Here is a 27733-nt window from a genome sequence, read left to right as displayed (position 1 = left end):
AATTATGTAATAAAGTATGTAATTAACTTCAGTGCATTCCAGTGAAAATCAAACATGAAAAACAGCACAAAATTTGCTTAATTATTTATGTAACATTCAGGCTAAAAAAAAAAAAAGTTACCAAATGCGACTCGTATTCCCTTGCATGATTTCTATTCCTGACTTCAGTTTAATATGCAAATTGTGGCAGTTTCCACTTCCGTTTCTGACAAAATTTCCTACTATCCCTACCTAATATCCCTAAAAGAAGGAGGGGGAGAACCATAGAGACTTTTGATGCTCAGCCACATTAAACCATAATTTTATTTAAGCTGTAGTTCAATGTGATGCATGACTGGGCCCTTAATGTTCAGTAATATTAATACTTTACTACTACTACTACTACTATTATTATTATTATTTATGCCACCCATCTGACTAGGTTACCTCAGCCACTCTGTGTGGCTTCCAGCAAATTAAAACACAATATGATATCAAGCATTAAAAACTTCCCTGAGCAGGGCTGCCTTTAAATGTCTTCTGAAAGTCCAATAGTTGTTTATCTCCTTGACATCTGATGGCCATCCCACAGTATGGGAGTGACTGCTGAGAAATTCAAGGCCCATATGACTACTTCCCCCTTCTCCATTCTTACTTCACTGCAAATTTAGAAGGGCTAAGCCAGGTGGTTGGTCAAAACTTTCCATTTTTACTTTGGAAATGAATTGCAGTGCAGGTGAATTTTAAGTGAAGATCAGATCCCCACTGCATGCACAGAACTGGCGGGGCAGGTTTGTTTGACCTAGATGTGTTCATAGTACTTTTAGTATTATCTTCAGCAATGAGATGTCTAGTATATCTTATCACACACTTTTATAATGTGCCATATATTGTGTTATATAAATACAGTACTGCTAACGATGTAGAAAGGAAAGACTAGGACAGCCACCTACAGATGCCCAGGAAGAGTTCACTTACTAGAAATAACTTATCAACCTAATTTCTTTCTGCAATAAGAGAAAGAGAGAAAAGATCTCTACAGAAATTGTCACATTAGCACAGTCACTCATACACATGTAGAATCTGGTATCTTGGTGATCATTTCATGGTAACAGTATCAAAAACAGCTACTTGATAATCTCTGTAAGCAGGTGCAGATGCTTATGTACACACAGTAGGGCTTTCGTTTGGTAATGAGAAAGCCAGTTGTGATCTAAGAGTTCTCAGACTATTAAAAATGCTAGTCTTCTTGGTGTTACATGAAACTATTTTCACTCTCATTAATTTGCACGCCAGTCTAATCCAACAGAAATAGCCGCTTGTGATTTAAGAACAAATTCCTTGGCATCGAGTCCTGTTAGTTATTTAACAGGATTTATATAGTACCGGTTAATCATCAAAACCCCTAGGTAGTTTACATAAAATATAAAATATACATTAAAATATGCAGAAAATCAGAATTTAGGTTCGCCTAATTAAAATACAAAATCAGCCGATTTGAAATATATGTTGTAAATGCATATTAAAACACATGTCAAAAGCCAAATACGTGTCCTTTGCTGAGAAGGTCAAATGGTAGAGGTAACCCAATCTAGCACTTGGCAATACAGTGTGTTCTTGCATTGGCACACTGGTGAAAGCTCATCTGGCCAGCTAGAATACAGTGACAACTTGTACATACTTAGGCTTTTTTTTTCCCTCCAAAAAGTATTGCAAATGAGACCAGTGGATACAAGCTGGATCTTCCCTACATGAATTAATTATACAGTTGTAGAACATACAAAGAGGGCTTTAGTGATGGTCTGGTAAGGCAGAGGTTTTCAACCTTTCTGTGTTCATGGCTCCCTTGACCAACTACATTCTTTCTGTGACACCCCTGTGAGGCTCAAGAGCCCAGTTATGTCATCCCATGACTGCAGAGCTGGCAGCCTCTCACCCTTTTTCAAACACCCTGCCCCTGGTCTCTGAGCTGTCCCCACTCCACCCCAAAGAGAGCTGTCTCCTCACACTGCCCCGCAGGGGCCTGGGCAGCACCCCCTGGCCAGCTCCAGAGGCACCATTCGCCCGGGGAGCTTGTAGCCAGGGCTGCTGCAACAAACAGCTGTGCAAGCCTTTGGGAGGCAGAGACTCAAGAGCTCATCTGAGGAGGGAGGGGGGAAAGAGGGATGGAGGCCAGTGCTGTCCGTGGCACCCCTGACCATCATTCAAGGCACCCCAGGGTGCCATGGTACACTGGCAAAATGATGATCATATGCAACTGCCTATAATAAGAAATGTCAGAGATTTTGTTTTATAAACCCAAACTGTAGTCCTAGAGGCATGCAACAGTAACATTTGCCATTAATCTCATGTGAATTTAGTCTCCTGAATATTTGTACAGGATTGCAGCACACTAGATGTTTGTGGTTAACAGCACTATTTCTGTGATTTGCTTCTTTTTCTACTTTTTTTTTACGAAAGTGGTTTTGTGCTTCTTTTAGAAGATATAATTGAATATTTCCTTTTACTTTTTAATTATATTTCATAAAAAGTACCACAGCCTCCGACAATAACACAACAGTCTCCAAAAGACTATATTGTTGATCCAAGGGAGAATATTGTAATACAGTGTGAAGCAAAAGGAAAGCCACCCCCTAGGTAAGTACTGGTTTTGTTGTCTTAACTTTGTATACATCCAATTTTTTTAAAAAAACTTAATCTCAGCAAAATAGACAATGCTATGCCTGTGATTATTATAATATGACTTTGCAAAATAGCCTATCATATACATAGTTCTATCATTAAAAAATGCAAAGAGCATTTGTGAGGTGCCAAAGTGCTAATTGTACGATTGTTCTTGTATGTGGAGCACTTCCAGTTGTGGTCCCAATCGCAGTGCCTCCTTTCCCTGGCCTAATACTATGTGAAATGTGACAGAACAAATGCAAGCAGACAATGATCTGGATAAAAAATTGGTCACAACTTTATTGATTACAAGTGTAGGTAGAACTTTGGCTCAGGCATTGGGTGTATATGGATTCCAGCCTCCTGCTGGAGGGATGGAACTGCTGCAGGGACAAGCCAGTATCATAGCCTCTCTAAGATGTTGATCTACTGAGTTGGCCATCCCAAGGCTGCTGCTGGAAACTCTATGGCCCATTTGCCCTATGCTTGGCTTCTGGAGAGGAATTTCCACCGTGAACCCTCTAATGGGGTACCCTGCCTATGCCACTGATAGAGTATTGTGTGATGCACCACTTCACCCAGCACCTGAAGAGTAGGATTCCACCCTTGCCTTGGACAGGGCAACAGCCAATGCCTGGCCAGCCAGCAAGGCACCACCCTCCATGGGGGGGGGGTCCATGATTGGTCTATTCCAGTGGTGTCCAAACTTTTTTCAAAGAGGGCCAGATTTGATGACGTGAAGGGCTGTGAGGGCCGACCAAAGGGCTGCCCAAAGTTGTTTTTAGGACTGAAGTTGTTGAGCTCTTTTGGGGGGGGGATTTCCCCCAGGAAATAAACTGCCACAGGGGCTGGATTAAACCGACTTGTGGGCCAGATTAGGCCCTTGAAACGGACTTTGGACATGCCTGGTCTATTCAAGTATGTCCTACCTAGAGGATGACACCTCCCCCATACTGCTGTCAAAGGGGAATTCACTCAGAAGAGGCCAGCGAGCAAGCATGGCCTGATTGCTGGGGACGAAGGCAGAGTGCAAAGGGGCTGTGTCATGGGACTGCCAGAGAATGCTGGGGAAGAGGAGGAACATTCAGAGGGAGGTGGACAGGAAGTGATGGATGGGGAAGGGGGAGAGAGCCAGGAGGCAGAAAGGCTCTCCGATGCTGAAGCAGAGCCCCAGCACCACACAGGAAGTTCTGGCACTTGGTGAGGCAGTGCCTAGTCCGTCTGCCCAGGAGAGGAGAGAGTTAAAGAGGAGGGGGGAGAGGCATCACATGAAACTTCCCCGCCTTTTCTGTTGGAGGAGAAGCCGGCGAAAGCCACTCCCAGAATCTGAACTGAACGATTCAGACACATGACTGTAATGTGCTGCCTGTACATATGTAAAATAAAGAACTGTATATATCTCTGAGTGAGTGAGCAGAGGTGCTTATTGCGAAGAGCATACACAGGCCATCACAGACTGAGACCATTGCCCCCATGGATGCAGTGAGCGGCCATTGAAGTTGCCCCAAAGGCCTCATCAAGCTTGGAAATTTTCAGAATATATCTCCATGAGGAGCAGTGAGTTGCCACCAGAAGGAAATATAGCCAAAATGCTGCCTTCTGCTGTATGGGGTAAGGACTTGATCCTGGCCTCAGCAGAGAACTCAGTATTTTTTAGAATGCTGCCTATACAACAGCAAGGCTTGGTGAAAGCATTCCCATTATTTTTGTCAGATGTATACTGTCATACTGTGAGATGTGATAGTATGAGATTTAGCAGACCTGCTGTAGACAGAAGATGATGAACTTTCTAAAAAGGTGGCACTAGCTATTTATGCAACTTGAAGAAACACAAGTTTACAAATAGCATCTTTACACTTATACCGTATTAGTAGACTTTTACTCTTAAACAGAGGCTAGGAAAAGCTTATAGAACATAACTGTGATCCAGATATCCATTGGGCATAGGGTTTTGGAAGTCTGTGGAGGTCTGTGGACATAGTGTTATTGCAGGTAATGAAAATTCCTACAACACTTTTGGGGCAACACTTTGTCTGGAATAGGTGTCTCACTTGTTTATTTTTCACATTTTCTAGTTGGATATTTATTAACATTGTCAACATTTTGTTTCACCGAAAGTACACATTATACACTGAAGATTATACATTATCTGATAGCAAATGTCCCCCCTCCCAATAACTAACTTCTTCAACTTCCCACCCCAATTGATAGCTTCTCATGGACACGCAATGGAACTCATTTTGACATCGATAAAGATGTACGGGTAAGAATGAAGCCTCACTCAGGAACCCTTATAATAAATATTATTAATGACGAAAATGGAGGAAAGGCAGAAACGTATGAAGGAGTTTATCAGTGCACAGCAAGAAATGAACTTGGAGCAGCAATTTCCAATAATATTGTTATACGGTCATCTAGTAAGTTGAATATTAGAATTTTCTTAAACTTGAAGCTCTTACTACTTGTTGTCAGCATATTTATTTACTTAATTTTCTTTCTCTGGAACCCTTGTAATAAATATTACATTATTTTCTTTCTTCTTTTCTTAAAAAAGACATCTTTTTAATCATCAAAGCAATCTTATTAGAAGGTAATGATATTTGATATTATAGTTTAGCACTGTACTGCATGAAAAACTACCCATCTTCTCTGAAGTTTTTCTTAGTAAGTTAAGCACGCGAGATTTCCCTTCTTTTTCCAGTATGTTTAGAACTGGGTATTGTATAAAGCATCACAATTAGAACAAAATATTTTATATTTATTATATGTATTTAACAATTACATATTGCTGAAATGTAAAATGAGACCAAAGAGGTTGGAATATAGATCAGTGAAGTAGTCTCATTAGAGTTTTTGTTTCCTTAAGCAGTCATGTCTTCATCTCAGATATATTCTTTTAAGAGTTTAGGATGAGGTGGTAAACAGATGATCCTAAATCATTTCACTCTAGCATGGCAGGCAAATACCTTAAAATGCTGCATAACGACATATGATTCACTTTACATGTACTAAAGTAGCATTGAAATCAATAAAAAGTAAGGATGTATAACTGTGCTGAAGATGGCATACTTAATTTGCTCTCCCATTCATCTATATTTTTGTAACTACCTACTCCTGTAATGTGTAATTAGGAGTCAATTATCCTCGTGTTTAATTGCTTTGCTTTCCTACGATACCCAGCATTACATAGTCTGAGAACTTCCTATGCACATTTCAGGAAAGTGCAAGTTTCTCTTCCTATTGCTGAACATTTGAAGATTAATTTTTTCCCTTGAAATAGCTTAAACCACATCATAAAGTTCCTTACAACTTTCCCCCTAAGAATACTGTAAATAAGATGTTCATGCAAAATTTGTAAATTTCATGTGATTTTGGGTTCATATCTTATGCAGCTTTGTTTTCTCTCGCTTCTTGAAATTCCTATTTTGTTTTCACTGCCCAGGCCATGTGACATTGATTTCCTCCCTTTTCTGCAGGATCTCCTTTATGGACCAAAGAAAAACTAGTTCCCAAAACAGTAGTTGAAGGTCAATATGCAATACTTCCCTGCAGGCCACCTATTGGATTACCACCACCTATAATATTTTGGATGGATAACTGTAAGTTTATTTTAAAATACATAAATATCTCTCACACTAAATTATTTCAGTAATTCCATCTGTGCTGCAATTAGAACACCTTCATGTGGCAAGGGGGACAAATTCATCATACTGTACACATGATGCAGGTGGCGCTGTGGGTTAAACCACAGAGCCTAGGACTTGCCGATCAGAAGGTTGGCGGTTTGAATACCTGCGATGGGGTGAGCTCCTGTTGTTCAGTCCCTGCTCCTGCCAACCTAGCAGTTCGAAAGCACGTCAAAGTGCAAGTAGATAAATAGGTAGCGCTCCTGCGGGAAGGTAAACTGCATTTCCGTGTGCTGCTCTGGTTCGCCAGAAGCGGCTTAGTCATGCTGGCCACATGACCCGGAAGCTGTCTGCGGACAAATGCCAGCTCTCTTGGCCAATAAAGCGAGATGAGCGCCACAACCCCAGAGTCGGTCACGACTGGACCTAATGGTCAGGGGTCCCTTTACCTTTATACATGACTTGAAATCCCATGCTAACAGGAAAGTGTTTCATGTTTGTAAGTTAGCTCTTTATGATGGGACATGGCTGTGTTTGCTACATTTCTGTATTACATCATAATGCTACTCAAGCTGCAGTTTTCTGCGTGTGATGTTATATGTCAGGCCCACTGTCTTTTTAAAGCAAGGTAGTTGGTTTGAATCAGCATGACACATAGGTTGGCCTGTAATACTGTTGCAAATTATTACATAGTGTTCATGCATGGTCATTGTGTGCCATTTCCCCCATCACTTTGATGGGACAGTGAGTAAAGTTGCACAACCATTGTGAACAGCCTGTCTAGATGACCCACATTTTGATAACCATCCTCAATATCTCTGAGACATGCTTTTTCTACAAGTAATGAGAGGCCAAAACAGGGCAGGGCTGGGCTGATACAAAGATGGACCTTGCAAAGCAGTAGGAAGAGAGTAGAAATGACTATAGTAAGTAAATACATGTTGAATAGTCTCTTGAACTATGGCTGGGACTACACCTACTGTTGTGATCTGGAACGGGGGGGGGGGGACATGGCAGTCCTACTTTTAAGACAAGAAAAAGCCATTTCACATTGATTTATCTGGTTTCATGACCTCGTTTGGAGACAATATCCGCAGTGGAGTGGATATTAGTTGAGGTGAATTTGCTCTACCTCCTTACCCAAAGGAGACTCTGAAAGCGATTTCCCAAAAGTAGATGGGCAAGGTAATCAATCATGGGTGATGCCTTCCCTTTTCTGGCCTATTTCACACTACATAATGTTTGCTTGCTCATTTATTTTGTGACTCTGCTGATTGGCAATATTTCCATTTCCCTGTTGGATGAATCTGGTCTCATTGTTATTTGCTTACGTAACTGGAAGAATCAGATGCGATTGGCATGAGTTCTCTTATTTGCTTAATCTAGTCTATCTGGCAGTGGCTTGTTTTAAACAAGTACACAAGCTGGTTTGACTGGCAGTTGTTTACTGTTGAATTTGGTCACTTTGCTCTCACTGGAGTTTAGTGCAGGCAGGTAAGAAAATTAGGATATAATCCTATGCCACCCTGAGACATTATTAGGGTTGTGGGCACCTGGGAGTCATCGCTTATAGCTGTAAGCTTGCAAAAGATGGGCAGGGATGGGCAGGTACACTTGGGTAAACATTCTGCCATGGGGCCATAGTGTACATGCCCAGTCCTTATACCCTAAGGCTCATCTAGTGTGAGGAGCAGAAATATACCCAGTTGTTGGCTTGGAAGCCACTGGGTACAGCAGCTGATTTGCACAGGGGATAAGAGGGGCGCTCCCCTCTATATAATAAATAAACTCACCTGCCCTCACTTATTAATTCACTCTTGATTTGGAGATCTTCTTACATTGCAATAAATATAATTGTTCCACCAATATGCTTGTTCTCACATTTTTCTCAGGGGGGTAGGAGAATGGCATTCCTTTATTAGTTATCTCACACATGGAAACTGACTGGTTTTTCTCCCACAGGGGACACATCCACCAGTTTTAAACCATTTTCAAGGGCTTCTAAATTTGTTTCTGCATGCAATTCAGAGTGCTGATTTTAATCTTTAAAGCCCTCTATGAATTGGGACCCAGGCATTAGAAAGGCAGGTTCATTTGAACCTGTCTAAACACTAGAATCTTTGTCAGAGGCACTGAGGCAGGCAGCAATAGGAGAATGTCTACTTCACGTACCTAAAGTAGCCCTTCATTGTTTAATGACACAATTTCTTTTCTTTTCTTCCCTACAGCTTTTCAAAAGCTGCCTCAAAATAATAGAGTTTCCCAGAGTCTAAATGGAGACCTTTATTTTTCTAATGTAAAGCCAGAAGATAGCCGTGACGATTACATATGCTATGCGAGATTTAACCACACTCAAACTATACAACAGAAGCAACCCATTTCTTTAAAAGTTGAACCAGGTAGGTGTGAATTTTGTAAGCTGTTTTATAGCTACATTACATTTGACAGAAGTATATGTTATGTAAGTGTATAACAAACTTTTCTTGCTGGAATGTACCTTTCTTAGAACACGTGGTTTAAATTAATACACCTTCCAAACATTAAAAATGACTTCCAGTATATATTTACTAGAGCTTTGTAAAATTATGTGGTGCAATAAAAATATGTACTGTTAAGTACCTAGGGTGCCTAAACTGCATTGAAGTCAATACTAGTTTAGACAATCTGTTTGCTGGTATACAACCTAAGTTTGAAAACAGCCTGGTAACAAGATGCTTCTGTATGACAGTTACCAAATATTTTCTGTCTTATTCAAAAGCAATTGCAGACCTGGATATTACAATGAAATAAATGTTTATTTCTGTACGAATTGATCAGCTTCAGTAGATAGATAGATTAACTTCTAAAGCCCATATTTACTGCTTCCTGGTTGCATTCTTCATGATATTCTATTTATTTCAGTGGATTCATTGAATGAAACTATAACTGCTAATATGAGTGACTCTGATTTTTATGGTGGTGAGTTTTAGAGATCCACTCCTGCATTACTCCTTTCATTGTAGAATTTAGTTAACTAACCACTCCATGGCTGCTTAACTTTACTGCCCTTACAATTCTAATATCTATATCTACTGGTGACCATAAAAGTAAATTGCACAGGATGAGTGCTCTAATTGATTATAAATTATTTAGAAGTAATGGCAGAACATTTGCATGCGAACATGTTTCCCCCCCCCCCTTTTTGGCAAATGAATCAATATAGCAGGCTTGTTAATGTTCATGCACTCTATAACTTTCCCCTTTATGTTAGCTGATAATTTGCTATCACCGAGACCAGTAAATAGCACACACTGTATACTAAGGAAAAAGCCATAAACCATTAACTGTTGCTCATCCTGCTTAATATCTCACTGAATATGCATTTTAAGTGCTAACCACTTAATACATCTGTGTTAGAAAGAATACATGTCTAGCATGTTTGAAGCATCCATGCCCTAATGTGCATTTGCTATTTTATTTTTTTTCTTTTATTTTCAATCCTTCACAGAGGTAGCAATCTTATCAACTATAAACATGGCTTTATGGTTGTGGATTTAACCACACTGTTGAATTTCTCAAGGATGCATATATGATCCACTTCACACAAACTTTCCAAGGGCTAATGGCATATATTACAGGGACGCAGTCCATCAGCATAATATAATTCTAGTGGCTGATGTATTTCCCTTTTTTATTCTCACTTAAGCAAGTGAAGTACCACCATCTCCTACCATTGCTCAGATTCAAGGCAGGCAGCAGCAGCCCTTTTTCCCTAAGTGCCACAACCTCCCCACCCACCCCAGTAGAAGCCGAGAGCAAATCAATTGGAGCTATATCCAAACCAAAGTAAGCATTAGCAAAATAAGTGCCTACATCTATGCAGTGACATGGTCATCTGTATTGCTGCTGTTTGTCTCTTGGATGTGAGAACCTCCCAGATCCAAGATGAGCTGAAGAGCGCACCACTGTTGCATCCTGCTTCCATGGAGTGCAAAGGAGGGGGGTGGCAAAAGAGCTGCATGTTTGAGCATGCTACCCTTCAAGGACAATTTAGTCCTAGAGAGAGAGCGGCACAGCAGACCAGTCATACTGTGATGTATTTAAAGGTCAGGAAAATGTACAGTGGTGCCCCGCAAGACAAACGCCTCGCAAGATGGAAAACCCGCTAGACGAAAGGGTTTTCCGTTTTGGAGGCGCTTCGCGAATTTCCCTATGGGCTTGCTTCGCAAGACGAAAATGTCTTGCGAGTTCCTGCATTTTTTCCCCTCCCCCCCCTTTTCTAAGCAGCTAAGCCGCTTATCAGCTGATCCGCTAAGCTGATAAGCCGCTAAAAGCCGCTAAACCGCTAATAGCGCTAATCCACTAAGCTGTCAATGGGCTTGCTTCGCAAGACGAAAAAACCGCTATACGAAGAGACTCACAGAATGGATTAATTTCATCTTGCGAGGCACCACTGTAATTGGTACATGCTAGTAGGTAACTGGCTGATGGACTTTGTCCTTCATTTTTTTCATAAAATAAGAATTAATTCGAATATTTTTGCTTTGTATCCTATTTGCAAGTTATGTGAAAGCATATGGAGATAGAAGTGGCTCCTTGTGCACTTGAGGATTTCCCCATTATAAGAGTGGAAATTCAATGCATGCACCTCTTTTAAGCACACAGAGTTCGACTGAAGAGAATAGGGAATAGTCGGTGTACACATGAGAGAACTTGGTGATCTGGACTAAAAGCTATGCTTTTAAAGTTAGTGGCTTACTTCTTATTCTATGATCTCGCTGTCTTCCTGGACCTGTCTACACTACAAACTTAAAACACTTTATAGTCATTTTCTGTTCCCAGGGAATGGTGAGGGTCATAGTTCTGTGATATAGGTAGGTAGGTGCAGGTGTGTATGAAAAGCTTGGGGAGGAGAAATTGTATCATGGGGATCTCTAAGAGAATTTCCAACACTGGACCAAACTGCAGTTTGACCAAGATCTTTTGGGAAAGCCAAAGCAGTTAAAAGTTGCCTGAAAACATTTTAATTTGTAATGATGATATACAGTGGTGCCCCGCAAGACGAATGCTTCGCAAGACGGAAAACTCGCTAGACGAAAGAGTTTTCCGTTTTGGAGGTGCTTCGAAAAACAAATTCCCCTATGGGCTTGCTTCGTAAGACGAAAATGTCTTGCGAGTTCCTGCGGGTTTTTCCCCCTTCCCCTCTTTTTCTAAGCCGCTTATCCGCTAAGCCGCTAAAAGCCGCTAAAAGCCGCTAAACCGCTAATAGCGCTAATCCGCTTAGCCGTCAATGGGCTTGCTTCGCAAGACGAAAAAACCGCTAGACGAAGAGACTCGCGGAACAGATTCTTTTCATCTTGCGAGGCACCACTGTACCCTGATTCCACTCCTGTTTACTTATAACCTTTTGGAGTCCCATTGAATGTAAGCCAGCTATTGCTCATATCTACACAGATGAATGTTAACTAATTTCCCAGAAGAATTTCAAACAGAAATGGTAATAAAAAGGATAGAATTCACAAGATAAACTTCTAAGCCAACAGAAAAGATTTCAGTCGAAAACCTTTATCATTTACTTCTGTCATTTCAAGTGAAAAACTCTGATCACTTACAGTAGCTCTTCACAGCACTATTATTTATTTAGGAATTTGCTATTTCACCAACAATGATGTTCCCAGAGAAACTTACGTTATTCTTTAGTGTCAAAAAAATAAAGCACTAATTTATTTGGTGGGTGGATTTCTTTCAAAAGATTTTAGTTACTAAATGAAATGCTTACCCCTTACAGGAATTTTCCAAATTTTAAGGCAGAGTTTTGCAAAGTAGTTAAACGAGGCAGAGCAAGAAGGGTTAAAAACTCCCAGTTTTTATGAATTACAGTATTGACGGTCAGTATTAGATACAGCATGCATTTATGGAAAGGATTAGTTTTACTGTAGCCTTGAAATTACATTCAAATTATTAATACTTCTAAATACATTTTTCTTTTCTTTTAGACAGGTTATCTCCTGAAAGGCGACCAACTCTTCTGCTACCCACTGGAAGTACAAGCAGCAAAACAGAGCTAAGAGGAAACACCCTTTTGCTGGAGTGCATTGCAGAAGGATTGTGAGTTGACATTTGAAACATGCAACGTAACCACTTCTCACTTCTATATCTTTACACTGTTTTCCTTTTGCAGTATTATTATGTTTAAATGTTCAATTGTTGATTAGTTTGGCAGTGCGCACACACAGAGAAAGGGAGACAGCTGAGATGCTTGCTCTTTCCCTTCTCTTTCTCACAGCTATTTCACAATTTGTTGTTTCCTTGTCCAACCAATAGAAGACAGACTTTCCCCAGAATTTCCAGAGACTGTATAATTGAATACTGTACCTCTTTGCTCTAATTTACCAAGTTGTCTTGAGTGTGCCTTCATAAATCAGACATTCAGGCAGCAGTAAGGTTTTTATTCTTCCTCTTCCCCACAACACAAGGTTCATAGCAGAGACTCTGGGGTAAAACCCATCAGTTCAAAGGTCCAACACCTGGCAAACAATGCTTTGGCAAGCACAGGAGATAATTCCATAACTTGCTTGCTTTTATAGATCACTGATTGCTTCTATACCTCCTACAACTGTCATTCACTTGTAGTGTTCACTCTTTCTGTCATTCCTTTCCTGCCCTATCAGCAGGGGCTGTGCTCAGCAAATATTTAGCAAATTTGTTTTCCTTTTGTACCAGTGACGTGTAGTGAATTGTAGTGCAAGAATCCTAAATGTCAGCCTTTTATAAAAGAGATATTCTAAATGTACATATTCTGCTTATCTCTACCTCTTTCTTCCATTGTCCATCTACCAAGAATGAGTTAGTCTTTTTCTTTTTCTTTGTTAAGTTACATATTATTTTTGGCTGTATCTGTAAAATTTGCTGATTACCTATCTGTCCATAGCACCCTAAAGCCCACTGTGGAAATTGGAAGGGAATTCTGTCAGCACTGACAGAAGAAGAGAACCTGAAGCTTATAAGCTTGCTTCCAATCTCTTTATCATGAGAGTTGGAATATTGTGCTCATTCCGCCAATCACTTTAATCTCAACTGTTCTTGCTTTGTTTGTTTTTCATCAGACCTACGCCACTTATTCGCTGGATTAAAGAAGGCGGTGAGCTTCCTGCCAACAGAACTTTTTTGGATAATTTTCATAAAACCCTCAAAATAATAGACATTTCTGAAGCTGACTCTGGAAAATATAAATGCATTGCATCAAATCTTTTGGGTTCCGCTCACCATGTTATAACAGTCACTGTCAAAGGTAAAACTTTTCTTAACATGGCATGTAATTTTTTTAGTTCAGAGGGGTGGCATCAGATGGGTTTTACTACATGAAAGGTTTGTCTGAACTGGATTTCTACACTGAAACCAATCCAAATGTCGAAATGAGAAATGTATTGTGGTATATTAACTATACCTTGCTATGTATGTTTACAGCACTTCATGATGGCCAATACTGTAATGCCATTGACTTCACACAGTGTGGTAAAGCCTTCCCAGCACACAGAAAAAGTCTTGTATATCCTAAAGACATTTTGGAATCCGCTAGCTAAATTGAGGCAGATTCTGATCAGTCTCAGATCTAATCACCAAAAATTCTCCTTCAGCAGAATTTCAAGTCTTCCAAAATCAGTACAATGAGAACAAATGGGTAGTGGAGCAGATTGTACCTGATTCAGTCTGATCTTTGGGCAACTTGTAACCCCAGCATGGGTAGAGGACAATCCTCTCAGAGGCTGATAGATCCAGAATCTTTCTTAAATTTTCTGGGAGGTTTTTCTCTCAGAGTTCTGCTGAGGCCCTTGTTTTCCTACCTCATTATTATTGTTTTAATATTGTATAATATATTTTAACTGATTTTATTGTATACTGTATGCTGCCTTTGGGGGGGAGCATTTTGAAAAACAACTAACACATCTATTTAAGTAAATGAATAACAAAATCACTTGGATGCAGTTATTCATGGTTGGGAGGGGATTAGCAGAAGATTTATCTGCTGATTTTTTTAAATTATTATTTCCCTCGGCACCCCTAGCCATAGCCTACCCCTTTCAGAGAGGGTACTTCGATCCTAAGAAGGGGCTTTCTGGAGGTGACAGAGAAAATTACCTTCTGCCAACCCATTCCCCATTGGATACAATCAAATAGTGTACTATGTTAATATATAAAGTGGAATAAAGATATTATATGCAATATGCAGCCCAATAGACTTGTTACAAGAAGTCTGCAAGAGAAGATTTTACTGATTAGCTTACTTCAATGTGACATCAAGACCTCCTTCCTGATCTTAATGTATTGGCTTCATCTACCCTTTCCTCATGTTGCTGTCCCTAAATTCTGTCAGCTACCTTTGCTCTGGGCTCCTTGACTCTTTCTTGGCTTTTCTACTCCTTCTAATTTCTTTGTGGGCTACAGTACTCTTAAAAAAACGCCCCACAAACTTTTGTCTATACTAGGTTCTCTGCAAGTTTTAAATTATCCCACCCAAATAGACAATGTTCCTTCCTCTCTCAGGATGTGCACTGCAAACATTCTATCAACTTTGTTCCCTAGACAGCCAGAATTTTGCCACCATAACTAATTGAGTCAATCTGTGTAATATTGTATTCCACCACGCACACACAATAAAAGATATACAGATGGTTGTTTTGTTCCCTTTAAATTCAGCTGCACCTTACTGGATAAGAGAGCCCACAAACCTTGTATTATCTCCTGGAGAAAGTGGTTCCTTGATCTGCAGAGCTAATGGCAAACCCAAACCCAGTATAAGCTGGTTAGCGAATGGAGTTCCTATCACAAGTAAGATCTGTTTTTACTCTCTTCAGAACAATGTGATGCAAAGTTTTTAACTGGTGTCTCTGTTCCAGGAGAGGTGAAAGCCACAAGGCTTTGCAGGATTCAGCTTCCATTTAGGGGAAAGGAAGGAGAGAGAGAAATAAACAAGGAATAAAGGACTTGGACTTTGTTTATATGGGTTGTTTGCATGGACTCTACTTTTATAGACAGTTGTGTATTATATGGGGATACAAATCTTGCTTGCTTGTTTGTTTGGGGATTATATGGTTAACTCCATAACTCTAGAGTTAACTAGCTCAAAAGAGAAGGTGGGAGAGTTATCTGAGTATGTGAGAGAAGGCTTGTCTGAAATTAAAAAAAAAAAACCCAAAATTTCCTGTCACCTGCAATCTGTTGGGCAGAGCCCATGTTGTGGAGGGGGCAGGTAGCCAGAGGCTATTCCTTAGAGGACTGCCTTTGGGGCAGGCACTTCAAGGCGTGACTCTGGAGACATCAAATTAGCAAGGTGGACCTACTGGAACTCTCTGGAGTACAATAGAAGAATGTAAGTTTGTAACCTTAGGGAATGTATTTAGAGACTGCAAAGGAGGATTGCGTTTAAGCATTTGTTTGTTCTTTTGCTTCACTGGGAATATGTTGTCTTTCAGTAACTTTCTCATGCAATGCCTTTTCCTAGAAGAACTCCTTATTTTTGCCTTGGTAAACTTTAGATTTCATTTCATAAACCTGTTGCAGCCTTGTTTTTAACACTCCCATGCCTAGGAGCGATAAACTACCCTACCTTTACAGAAAAAAACCCAGGGAAGTTTTTAGGTTGATTGATAACTGGCAGCCTTGTAGAAAGAATTCCTCATTATCGGGTGGCAGCAAGTTCTAAAGTTGAGAATGGGTGGCCAGACGGAGGGGTACTTTCAGCTGCGGCTGAATTTCCCTTCCCCAAGTGGCACAGGTTCCTTCGCTCTACTGAAGTAGGTTGCCATTAATATCCCTTCTGAAGATTCCATTCCTTTCCCTTTCAAGTTTCTAAGCAACAACATCATTCAGGAACTCTGGATGAGGTGGCTTTAACTTGTGCCAGGCAAGGAGAGAGCCAAAGTCCTCAAGTGAAACAGTTCATTAGAGAAAGTGGACAAGAAATACACTGGCCAGGTGGTGGTGGGGAAGCATTTAACAAACTGCTTGCAGAAAATATATTTCCTACCCAACGATTAAAGGTCCATGCAGAAGCCCTGTTCTGCACTCTTTTTCACGTAGCCAGCCTAACAACCTACAGAACAGGTAGAGCCTCTACAAGAGGGTTTGTAATCTTATATTTCTGTATAGAAGTGCTGAGTCATATTTTGGCCTTGCCAGGAGTTCTGGAAAGAGGAATGGTGTGCTGGAACAATAATTTGTTAAAATACCATTTAGATAAAGCACATGAGTTTTATTATTTGTATTCTGTGGCTAGAATAATGTTCATTATCTTCCCATGAGGGCAAGGTTCTTTGAAGTGAAGTGCATAGGGATCAGCTACCTTTGATTTTACACGCATTAAAGTATTTTTTGTGACTTTTGTGGCTTTTTTTCTTCAATGGAGGAAGATGTAGACCAAAGGAATAATTTCAAATAAAATAGCAAGATTTGAATTTCAAAGCTGTTTACTCCCTGTAGGCCTTGCTATCAATGATCTGTTTTTATTTTCTAGTTTTTAAAAATGCAGACTAGAAATCCTCAGGACTTTACTTTATTTAGATTATGGGGTTAACATCCCCCCCCCTTTTGGACAACATAATATATTTGTGAATTGAAAGACCTTGTACTAACATCTACAGTTTTCTGGCTCTTGTGGAAACTAGATGTACAGAACAATGCTAAATTATATGATGTGTGGGAGTGAGGTTGCTAATCATCTGCCTATCATCCTGTCAGGACTGGAACAGGGAATTAGCTCCAAGCTGATGTTCTTCAGGGTCTCGATCCTATGGCTTCCTGAAATAATGCAGGGGCTTTGAACCTGGTGCATCCAAGGCCCATCTGTCCTGATTCTCTCATATCCTATTTCGAGGCCTAGCATTAGCAGTTGCTGGTGAAAACAACGCTGATCTGTGCCCACAGATCTTTCAATGACGGATATGTCATCCCCCATAAAGTTCCTGGGCATCAGCAGAGGGCTATCGCCTTCGTTTCTTATCCTCATTTCTCCAGGAGATCTGGTGGCTTGCATTGCATTCTTAGGCATCATGTTGTTTCAGTATAGCTGATTTGTAGTTTATAATGCTTTTCTTGGGGGGGGGGTGTTCATTTGGATGTTTGAGTAAAATTATATGATTTTTTATCACATTCTTGTATATTCTGCCTCTTAAATATTCCAGTGGAGGGGCTATATTGGTAGCATTAATGTATAATTTAACCTCAATTTTTCATTGTGGAAGGAAGGAAAATAAGTAATTCCAGTTAGATCTACAGTCTACTTTGGATACTATTGTTTTGTCGTATTTGCATTTTTCACACTCTCTCCTTTTCTTCAGGTCCTTTTTGCTATAACTTATCCTTTGTTCTTTTGGTAGAAGATGTGCCTCCACTTGAGTTTCCATTATGTTTTACTGTATATTGCTGTATCTCGCAAGAATTTTTCAATCCTGTCTCTGAACCTCTCATTACTTTTTGCAAATAACAACTGAATAAAAAGGAATATTTTGGCATCTCTGAACATTTTTTAATATCTCCTTCCTATTTTTGCTAGTTGCTCCTGAAGATCCTAGCAGAAATGTTGACGGCGACACAGTTATTTTCACTGATGTACAAGAAAGGTCAAGTGCTGTTTATCAATGTAACGCCTCTAATGAATATGGATATTTATTGGCAAATGCATTTGTGAATGTTTTAGGTAAGACCACATTTTCTTTTGGGGGAAAACCCCCTAGTAATAATGCTGCATAGTTGTGTGATTTCCCATTTGTGCAATCCTATACGTGTTTACTCAGAAGTAATATTTTAGCATTCATTAAAGCATACATAAATTAGTATATTAAAAATCAGTTAAAAACAAACTTCCATCTTCTACTAGATTGAACTCAACACCAAACACAAGCCCAAATAAGAATGTCTTACAGCACAATACTATGTATGTTTACTCAAGAGATATGTCTCGGTGTGTTCAGTGGCTACAGTAAGGATAGACTCATACCAGAAAGTAGATAGGGAAATATCTTTCACCCCTCTTTGGGCTCAACCAATGAAGCTGGATGTTGGAAGATTTGGGACAAAATGAAGTACTTATTCACACAGTGCACAGTTAAACTACAGTATTTCCTCCCAGTATATCTAGTGAGGGACACCAAATGATTTAAAAGAGGATTAGATCAATTACTGGTTGCTAGTCATGATGGCCAACTGCTGTTGGAGACAGTATACCTCTGAATAACAGGTGCAGGTTGCATATAAATATATCCACTGGAGAATCAGTACAATACGTACTTCACTTTTTTTGTCATACGAATTTTCAAAAGAGGCAGATAATTATATGTTTCATAAAAGCTGCAAATGTCTGCTTTAAGAATGCTATTCATCTCAATTACGCTAATGAGAGGATGAATTATTATTATTATTTTTTTAATAATATTTATTAAGAATTTCCAATTATAACAATATAAAAAAAACAAAACATCCAAATTTAAGATCTTATTTTCCATAACATCTTTCCAGGACTTCCCCTCCCCTCCCCCTCTTGTATTCCAATTCTTACAAATAAATTCAGCAATTTATTATCCCAAATTTTAACCTTATTATCATTAGCCCAATTTAAAAATATTTTCCCATCTCCTAAGATCGACCTATTCCCTTCCGCGCGTTCCCCCCTTTAATATACATAATAGATTAAAATATAATAAAATAAAATATGATTTTGATTTTACAGCCTTTGGATTCCAAATCCCTCCCCCTTTTCCTGGTTGCGTTTCCCGTATTGATCAACATCTGATGTCTTCCTGGAGTTCCCACATTTATTTAAACCATAGTCCTTTACCAGTCTTCTTTAATTTTAAATGTCCAATCTTGGAAGGAGTCTATCTCAAAAAGGCCCATTTTTTCCATCCAGATTTTTATATACTTGGGAGTAAAACTCCAATTTTATTTCTTAAACCTTTCAAATCTGGATTTCCCAAATGTTCCCACTTCCAACTTTGTCCAATTCTTATTATTCTTGTTGTTCTTGTTCTTGTTGTTCTCTCCTCTTTCTTTTCCTGTTTTCCTGCACAAATGTTCTAATTCCAAAAGCTTCTAAATTCCACTGCAGAGGCTCTGTTATTCAGGAACGAAACATGATGCCAAGTCCCTTCCATTTTCAATAGATAAGTCTATTGTCTACGTTAGTGTGTAAACCTCTGTAGTCAAAATAATGTTCCATTTCTGCAGTTTCCCAGGAGATAAAAAGTTCTGTCAAATTCGATGCCAACAACTTGTAATATCCCTCGGCTCCTCTAGGTGGATTATAGTAACTCAGTTCCCTTCCAGATCACGTCCACCAGTCAAAGTAACTTTATTATTCCTTGTTTTAAACATTTTGTATCCAATTTGTAACAAATATAACCGGCAAAGTCCTCGTAACAAAGTTCTCATTGTTGTTCTTCTGCTTTGACAGCTCTTTGACAGCTGTCAAAACCTCTCCTTGTCTTCTCCCGGCGCTCTCACTAAAACGCTCCCAGGTTCCGGGGGGGGGGGTTGCTTTTTGAATAAATTCCACTTTTCTCCTCCAGCTCAATCTTATAATTTTCCATCGCGAAATTTCATAACTTTATCAAAATAAGGTTGCGCTCAATCTTAGATGTTAAGTCCTTTACTTTAGCTCCTCTACAACGGGGGGGGGGGGGGCTGACTTCCTTTTTATGCCTCCCCCGCTCATTCCGAATTCTTTAAAGAATTTCTCGCCTTTTTTAATCCAAGTTCCGATTACTCACGGGTTATGCTTTTAAGTCCAAATTTCCAATGGAAGAAGTCAGCGCTCTCCGTCGAATGGCATGCGGCTTCACTCGGCAGGGGAAGCGGAGGACTCAAAGCACCCCCCCCCCGTCACCCGTTCCGCAGCCTTTAAAAAGGCTCCTTCGCGGGTCGGGGGGGGGCTCAAAAGGTGCCAGCCGAGTCACCATGTCCATGGGTTTTAGCGCCCATGGTTTTTAAGGGTCCCCGCGTCGCCGGCGCGGCAGGACCCAGCCCCTACCGAGCAGGCTCCCTCCGGAACTCGGAGGGAGTCCGCCATTCGGCGATGGCGCCAACCCGGAAGTTCCAATGAGAGGATCAATTAATAAGGTTGTGTCAGAAACTCTCCAAATCACATCACTTAGGACCTTTTCTTGGTACAGTGGAACCTTGTGTTACGTACTGTCCCCCTTGCAAATATTTCATGTTATGAGCTCCGCTAACCCAGAAGTAGATGCTCCCAGTTGAGACCTTTGCCCCAGGATGTGAGCAGAAGTCACGTGCCGGCAGTGTGGCAGCAGCGGGAGGTGCCATTAGCAAAAGTGCACCTCATGTTACAAGCAGTTTTGGGTTGAGAACGGACCTCCAGAACAAATTAAATTCGTAACCGGTGGTACCACTGTATACATAGATTTTGATTGTTTTTGTTCTCGGTCCTCTTTTTTGTTTGAAAAAGAAACACAAAATCGTTCACCTTAGGTTTTATATTTTTTCTAACAAGCAGTTACAAATAAAAAGAAAAGGTGTCGTAGGAGAGAAACTATTTTTCGCTCTATAAGACACACCCGACCATAAGACACACCTAGTTTTTAGAGGAGGAAAACAAGAAAAAATGTAAGTGGGAAAGCGGAGGCTGCCAGCAGAGCAGTGCGGCTCCCACCACCACCACCAAAGAGCAGCTCAGGAGGGTGCTGTACTCCAGCAATTTGGCTCCAGGGACCACACATTTGCTCCATAAGATGCACAGACCTCTCCCCTTACTTTTTAAGAGGAAAAAAGTGCATCTTATGGAGCAAAAAATACGGTAGGTATGAAATAACATCCAATTTACAAAAAAGTTTAAAATGGAGCTTGCAGAATGCACAAAAAAGTATGCATTTCCTACAAAGAGATGCAAAACTTTTGATTCCTGAGCATGCTAAAGCTATCAAATATTAGAAGCTCTAGGGAAGGCAGAAGTATTTTTATCACAGGTATTTCATTTCTACATTGTAATAAATATCAGGTCTAGAATGTTAATCAGGATGTGGATTTATTAGCTGAAGTCTTGCAACTTCTTTGGTTCAAAACTGCTACATAATAAGAGAGGGAAGAAATTGAGGGAAATGCTTTTATTGTTCTTTATGTGATACTTTTATTTAAAATACTTATCTCCCTTTTTTCTAAACAAATGCATCCAAAGGAATTCACAACAGTTTCAATAATGCCTTTCTTTTAGCTGAGCCACCAAGAATACTCACTCCTCATAACGAACTCTATCAAGTCATTGCAAACAAACCTGCCCTTCTGGACTGTGCTTTTTTTGGATCACCTGTGCCTGAAATTGAATGGTAAGTTAATTATGATGTAAAAAACTTAAAAGATGTTCTGTTCCATTCACAACAGTTATTTAAGCAAATAATTTTGGAAATTTGTAAAATAGAAAACTGTTTTTTTCTCATTTTCATTTGCAAACCATTTTCTTACTTATGGAAGCAACATTAGTATATTTGCTTATTTCCAACATAATGCATCATTTTTTTACGCTAGTCAGGACAAAATTAAATGATCTGTTAAATGCATGATTGTATTTAACAGGGTTTTTAAATACCCATTTCAGAATGGGGATCAGGTTTGGGACCCTTGTCATCCCCCCAAAAAAATATTCCATTTGCCTGCCCCCCCTCCTCAAGGGCTAGTCCCTATGGGATTATTATTATTTTTGGAACTCTGTCATACAGAAAAGAATACTGAAGGCCATTTAGTCCAACTGCCTGCAATGCAGGAATCTTTTGCCCAACGTGGGGCAGAAACCCACAACCCTAAGATCAACAGCCTTTTTCTCTGTCAGCTGAGCTATCCAACTTCACTCTGCAGACATGGGCTTGTTTCTAATTGGTGGGAGCAGTTTTTCAAAAGTAAAAACTAGGCTATGTCAAATTGATCACACATTGTCTACTTTGGCAGTTAGAATCTCCTCGTTGAATATTAGTACTGTATATTCTAACCCTAGTATTTACAAGCCATTAACTTACTGGTACAGCTCTGTTGGTCTGAGGTATAATGATGTATTTAATTAAAGGAACTCATTTTCACCCAATGATGTTTGAATAAATGCATAACATGATTGTGTTTTCAACACTTAGGTTTAAAGGAGTGAAAGGTAGCATTCTCCAAGGAAATCAGTATATTTTCCATAAAAATGGAACCTTGGAAATTCCTGAAGCCCAGAAGGATAGTGCTGGCACGTATACCTGTGTTGCAAGAAATAAACTAGGGAAGGTACAAAACGAAGTTCAATTAGAAATCAAGGGTAAGAAATCATGCCTCCTACCACTCTTCTAATCACAATTCCCTAAAGAATTTCCAGCTGTTAAATATCTTAATAGTAATTTTATGTTTCAGAGCCAACAATGATTATTAAGCAGCCTGAATACAAAGTTGTACAAAGGACTGGGCAGGTTTCCTTTGAATGTACAATTAAACATGATGCAACCTTAGTACCAACAGTTACGTGGTTGAAGGACAGCGCTGAATTGCCAAATGATGAAAGGTATGTACATCATTTTTTCTTTCATCATTTTTTTCAAGGCATTAAAACCCAGTTATTTATGCATTTCATAGAAGAAGTACAATTTTCCTTACGTGATATTTCTAATGGGACAACATACTTTAATGCGCCCTATAGGACTTAAGGGGATTTGGTCATTCTAGCATTACTTGGTTACTATATTTGCAAGGTAGTGCACAAAGTGAACACATTTTGTGGAGGGGTTTCCCATAGGGTTTATTTCAGTCCCGTGTGACTTACAAGCCACCAATCATGTATTGTGGTCTTCCCGTTGCTCAAGGAAGGTGGCAAAAACAGAAAGTTTGTTGGATAGCAATATTGTGGATCACAAATTTTGCAGGGTGTCATATTTTGGCTAACACAGAAAAATAAGACATAATGAGAAGACATAAAAGGGGTAGACTATGTAAGAAAATGTGATTGCCGCCTTCCCTGTCATAGGAATGCATGCAAACAGGTGTTTGATAGCTTTGCAGTTTGCTACATGCATACAGAGGCAGTTATATGATCTGCAATCTTCATGTCCTTAAATAAATTCAGACAAGACTCAAATTTTGGTTTAGTTTTTGGCAGAATTTAGGCCACATCTTTACTGATTACAGCAAGTGAGTGGTTGCATAGGCTCTGGTTTGACTAGCTCCCTGACCATTTCAGGTAGCGCTGACCGAGGTCACCAGCATAGGTCAGCCTAGGGTGAACACCTGGATAAGCAGAAAGCCAGGAACAAGCTATCTCTGCCACCCAAATGCCCCCCTGGACTCAGGCACAGGCACAACCCCCTCTCAGGGGTTGACCAAACCATCGAGTCCCTGGATTCCTTTAACGGAATACCCTTCACATAGGGATGGTGAGAGCATTCTCCCATCCCTATCACCTGAACCAGAGCCTATCTGCAACTTTACAAGTTGTGATGATTTGCTACATGGCAGGCAAAACCCAAATGGCACCAGCCAATCAGCCAACTGGGGAAAATTCCTGCCGTGTCCCTGTCCCAATGACAGATGACACACGATGGCATAGCAAGGTCAAGCACACAGCCCTAAATATGGGGAGAGGTGGGCAGGTGTTCCGGATGCACACACCAAAAGAGGAAGCTCTGGGACACGCGCATAGGTATATCTAGGTCCCTTGATCCATTTAGCTTGCAACCCATTGGCCTGATTAAACCCAGCATCAAGGGACCTACCAAGTGGATGTTGTGGCTATTCAATCAAACCCACCCACAACACAGGGTTTGGTTGCCAGGTCTCACCGCAGCACGTGCCCTCTTTAAGGAAGGACCCGATTTATTACAGCTGTTTGAAAAGGTATATAAATCAGATTGCAGAATGGGACTCCTAACACAATTGTAACTGCATATTTGAGTTCCAACTCAAATTCCCAAATTCCCAAGTTCTGACCAAGATTCCCTGTTCACTTTGTGGAACATGGAATTGTTTGGACCTACCCTTTGCATTCATGGAGCTTTTCTCTTCACTGAAAAAGGTGGTGCCATTGTGAACAGGCAGCTTTTTGTATATAGACATCAGAACTTCTGTGCACTCTTCAACTCGCTCCACTAGGTGTATGCAGATTCTGGAGAGAGCCGAGCCATGAATTCAGTTTAAGACAATGCAACACACTATGTAAGCCAAATTGTGACTTAGCTCAATGCCAGTGGCGTAGCGTGGGGGGTGCCGGGGGTGCTGGCCGCACCGGGCGCAACATCTGGGGGGGCGCACTCGCCACCTCCGGAGTCGCCAAAGAGCCTCGGGTGCAGGCTGTAGCAGAGCCGCATGTCTCGGGAAGGAGGAAGCCCCAGCCATGGGAGCTGCCCCCAGGTGGTGCAGCAGGAGCCAGGCGGCAAAGGGGAGCCCGGGGGAGCAGAGGTGCCGCGGGGACACGGCTCGGGAGCTGCCGCTGAGGAGCCAGAGCATCGTCCCCGGGAGGAGAGGAGGAGCGGCGGCGGCTGCTGCTACTGCAAAGCAGGGAGAGAAGGAGGCAGCGGCGGGGAGCTGGGCAGGGAAGTTGCTGCTGGGGATGAAGAGGCGGCGGCGGCAGGAGGCGGACTTCTCTCCCTCTCTGGTGCTGCTGCAGTGAGGCGCTCGCCAGCCCACCGGCCCCTCCTGAGTGGGATATGGGTGGGCGGACGGGGTGGGTGGGGGAGAGGCGCCAGGTGAGGCGGGGCTAGCCAGCGGCGGCTGCCGCTGCGCAAGGGACACCCGCCCGCCTCGTGCCCTGACAGGAGCCGCTGCTGCGCCCGCGGGCGCCCTTGACATGGCGCCCCTCATGCCCCCTCGAGAGGCGTAGGGGGGCAGCGAGACTCCGCCGGGCCCCGCCCCTCACTCCGCGCTCGGTTTCAGGGCTGTCTTGCGAGGGGGCGGCGGGAAAAGGCTCTGAGGAGAACCTCGCTCGCTGTCCCGCGTCGCTTTTCCTCACATCGTTTTCCCTTTCCCTTAAGGAGACGGGTAGGTGAAGGGAGCCCACCTTCCTCCTCGCACGTGGCGAGTCGTCGGTGGAGAAACCACACACATTTGATATTAATAATAATAATAATAATAATAATAATAATAATAATGGTTTGAAATTTAAGACTCCCCCCCCCAAGGAAAAGGCACTTTCTTGCCTTGCCCGTGGACCAGGAGGTCGTGGCGGGCGAGGCCTTCAGCAGCGGGGCCCTTATTCGCGCTGCCAGCCTGACCTTCACCCTCTTACATATAGAGCGGAAAGGAGACAGGGAGGTGCAAAGGCTTGCGGGGCAGAAGTTAGCCCCGCTGAGTTCATCAGGGGTGCCAACGTGAATACAGTATGATATTTTGGGGGGGAGGCAGGTAAGCCCCGCCCTGCATTGTTTACCACATTGGCAATGCCCATCAACTGGGGGACTGGCCCCCTCAAATGTTTTATTGGGGGGCCTGAAGCAGTGGCGTAGCGTGGGGGTGCAGGGGGGCGGGCGCAACATCTTGGGGGGGGGGCGCTCGCACTCGAGTGCTAAAACCCATGGGTTAGGGGGCGCAAATTACTTGCCTTGCCCCGGGTGCTGACAACCCACGCTACGCCACTGCTCAATGCATCTGCAAAATGTTTCAGCAGGAGCAAAGTGTCTGTGATCTCCTGTCCTGAAGGAAAGGAGATTGATTTGGCCTAACATTATGTGGCACTAAGGACTCTGAACAGACATGTATTAGAGGCTGTTCTGTAAATTTTTGAAGCTACTGAATCATAACCAATTATTTTAAATTTAGCATAGCTGGATTGGGTAATACATTTTTCAACCACAGTAATTATATACTAATTATATTTAAGAAGTACTATACTCTTGTTCCTGCTTCAACTACACTATATTTTTTTGATGATGCAGGCAATATTTAGTGGGTTGATATGTGACCTAAATGTGGTTTATTTACTGCATGAAGGATGCTTTCTCAATATTAGATAATATTGAAGTATTTTTCAGTACTGATATTAAGATTTTACTGTATTTTGTTGCAATATATACTTATAGTCCTATGCACCAATGGAGTGACTAAATGTATTGTAATTGCAGGTTTATTGTCAGTAAACACAACTTGACCATTATGAATGTCACTGATAAAGATGGTGGAGCATATACTTGCATAGCTAATACTACTCTGGACAGTGTTTCTGCAAGTGCTGTGCTCACTGTTGTTGGTAAGATTTATTTTAACTTATGATTATGACTATGATAAATCTATTATCTATTATTGAGTTTCAGCTAATGGTAGGGTTGCCATATGTCTGGATTTATGCATGAGCATAAATTTATGTTGCCACATATACTCCTGAAAAACCACGCCAGAAGGTCATGGAACCCTTGAGAATGGTGTGGGATGGGATGCAAGGAGCTTCAGTGAGAGGAGGAAACGAGTGGAAATCAGACAGACACAGTTTATGTGGAGAGAAACTCTGCATGCACAAGGAAATCCTCCTCAGGTTCCATAACTCTCTACTGGAGCTCATTGCAACCCATAATAAGTTGCTCTTGAGGGTCCTCATGCCACAAGTGGGCACAGTGGAGCTACAGTGGGGGAAAGGGGTAGGAAAGCCTTCTAATGTAAGTCTCCTTATGCTCAGACATACCTGGATCCAACCTATTTTATTTATAGATTAACTATTTTTAATGCATTTTATTGTTTATAAAGGTAATAAGCACGCACACTTTACAGATGCTTTGGCAGTACTGCACACATATTTGAGAAGGGAAGAAGGGCCCAAAATTTAGTTCCCACATGATCGAAAATGTTTTTTTAAAACTGGCTGTATCAGCCACAGAGACATGATCCAGCACAGATAAATGCACAGCTCTGAATGTTCAATGTGTGGGTTTTCTCTGCAATCTCTGTTTTCATACATGGATCCTCTATACCTGAATCTACTATGGATTGCCCTAGCAATATTAGGCTTTTGTCTATAACCGCATTCACATCCCAGCTTTTTCTGTTTGTTGAATTAGAAAAAAATCAATGTCTGCCTATGCCTGTTAAAGGGGGGTGGGGGAGGACTTTCCTTAATCCATCTCAGGGACTGGGGTTGAGGCTGTAGAAACCAATTTTGCCTTAATCCATTGTATATTTACTTTCCTGATGGCTTATATTATTTTAGATAGCTATCAAGGATCAGCAAGTAGCACAGAAACACATATTCCTATCTGTGTACCTGGGTGTGGGCTAATTTGCCTGATGCATGGGAAAATAAAACTGATACAAGCAGTAGGGTAATACACACAGATCCACCTGCTAAGCAGTCTTGTTCTGCCAAGCTACGAACAAAGCAGGGAAGGTGCACTGTGCACAAACACACACACATACACATGTGTGCTACTGTTATGGTTGTGATTTCCTGAATTGATAAATGAACTAGGAAGGAAATATAAGTTAAGCAAGACCTTTTCGTTAGTCATTGGCTTATTCATGAATAACCTTACAGTATCCAG

General features: G+C 41.2%; 1 protein-coding gene across 16 annotated transcripts in view; it reads left to right on the top strand.

Annotated features, from left to right (window-relative positions):
• Positions 1 to 27733, top strand: part of NRCAM (neuronal cell adhesion molecule) — a 141334-nt gene that overhangs the window by 65741 nt on the left and 47860 nt on the right. For 12 of the 16 annotated variants that reach the window (XR_014160505.1, XM_081877812.1, XM_081877820.1 and 9 more), the window contains 13 exons: positions 2511 to 2616; positions 4855 to 5060; positions 6120 to 6242; positions 8498 to 8668; positions 9171 to 9227; positions 12245 to 12356; positions 13355 to 13539; positions 14946 to 15077; positions 17800 to 17943; positions 21469 to 21580; positions 22376 to 22542; positions 22635 to 22782; positions 26327 to 26451. Coding sequence is in view for 15 of the 16 variants with exons in the window: in XM_081877812.1 (XP_081733938.1) it covers positions 2511 to 2616; positions 4855 to 5060; positions 6120 to 6242; positions 8498 to 8668; positions 9171 to 9227; positions 12245 to 12356; positions 13355 to 13539; positions 14946 to 15077; positions 17800 to 17943; positions 21469 to 21580; positions 22376 to 22542; positions 22635 to 22782; positions 26327 to 26451 (1788 nt within the window). In the remaining variant the exon portion in view is untranslated. The remainder of the gene's footprint in view (positions 1 to 2510; positions 2617 to 4854; positions 5061 to 6119; positions 6243 to 8497; positions 8669 to 9170; positions 9228 to 12244; positions 12357 to 13354; positions 13540 to 14945; positions 15078 to 17799; positions 17944 to 21468; positions 21581 to 22375; positions 22543 to 22634; positions 22783 to 26326; positions 26452 to 27733) is intronic. The other 4 variants (XM_081877816.1, XM_081877819.1, XM_081877818.1 and 1 more) reach the window with 1 other exon arrangement.

Source organism: Podarcis erhardii (assembly GCF_964252035.2).
Source record: "Podarcis erhardii genome assembly, chromosome: 10".
Classification (NCBI taxonomy): Eukaryota; Metazoa; Chordata; class Lepidosauria; order Squamata; family Lacertidae; genus Podarcis; species Podarcis erhardii.
Note: the sequence above shows the minus strand (reverse complement) of the source record. Positions and strands in the feature narration are given on the sequence as shown.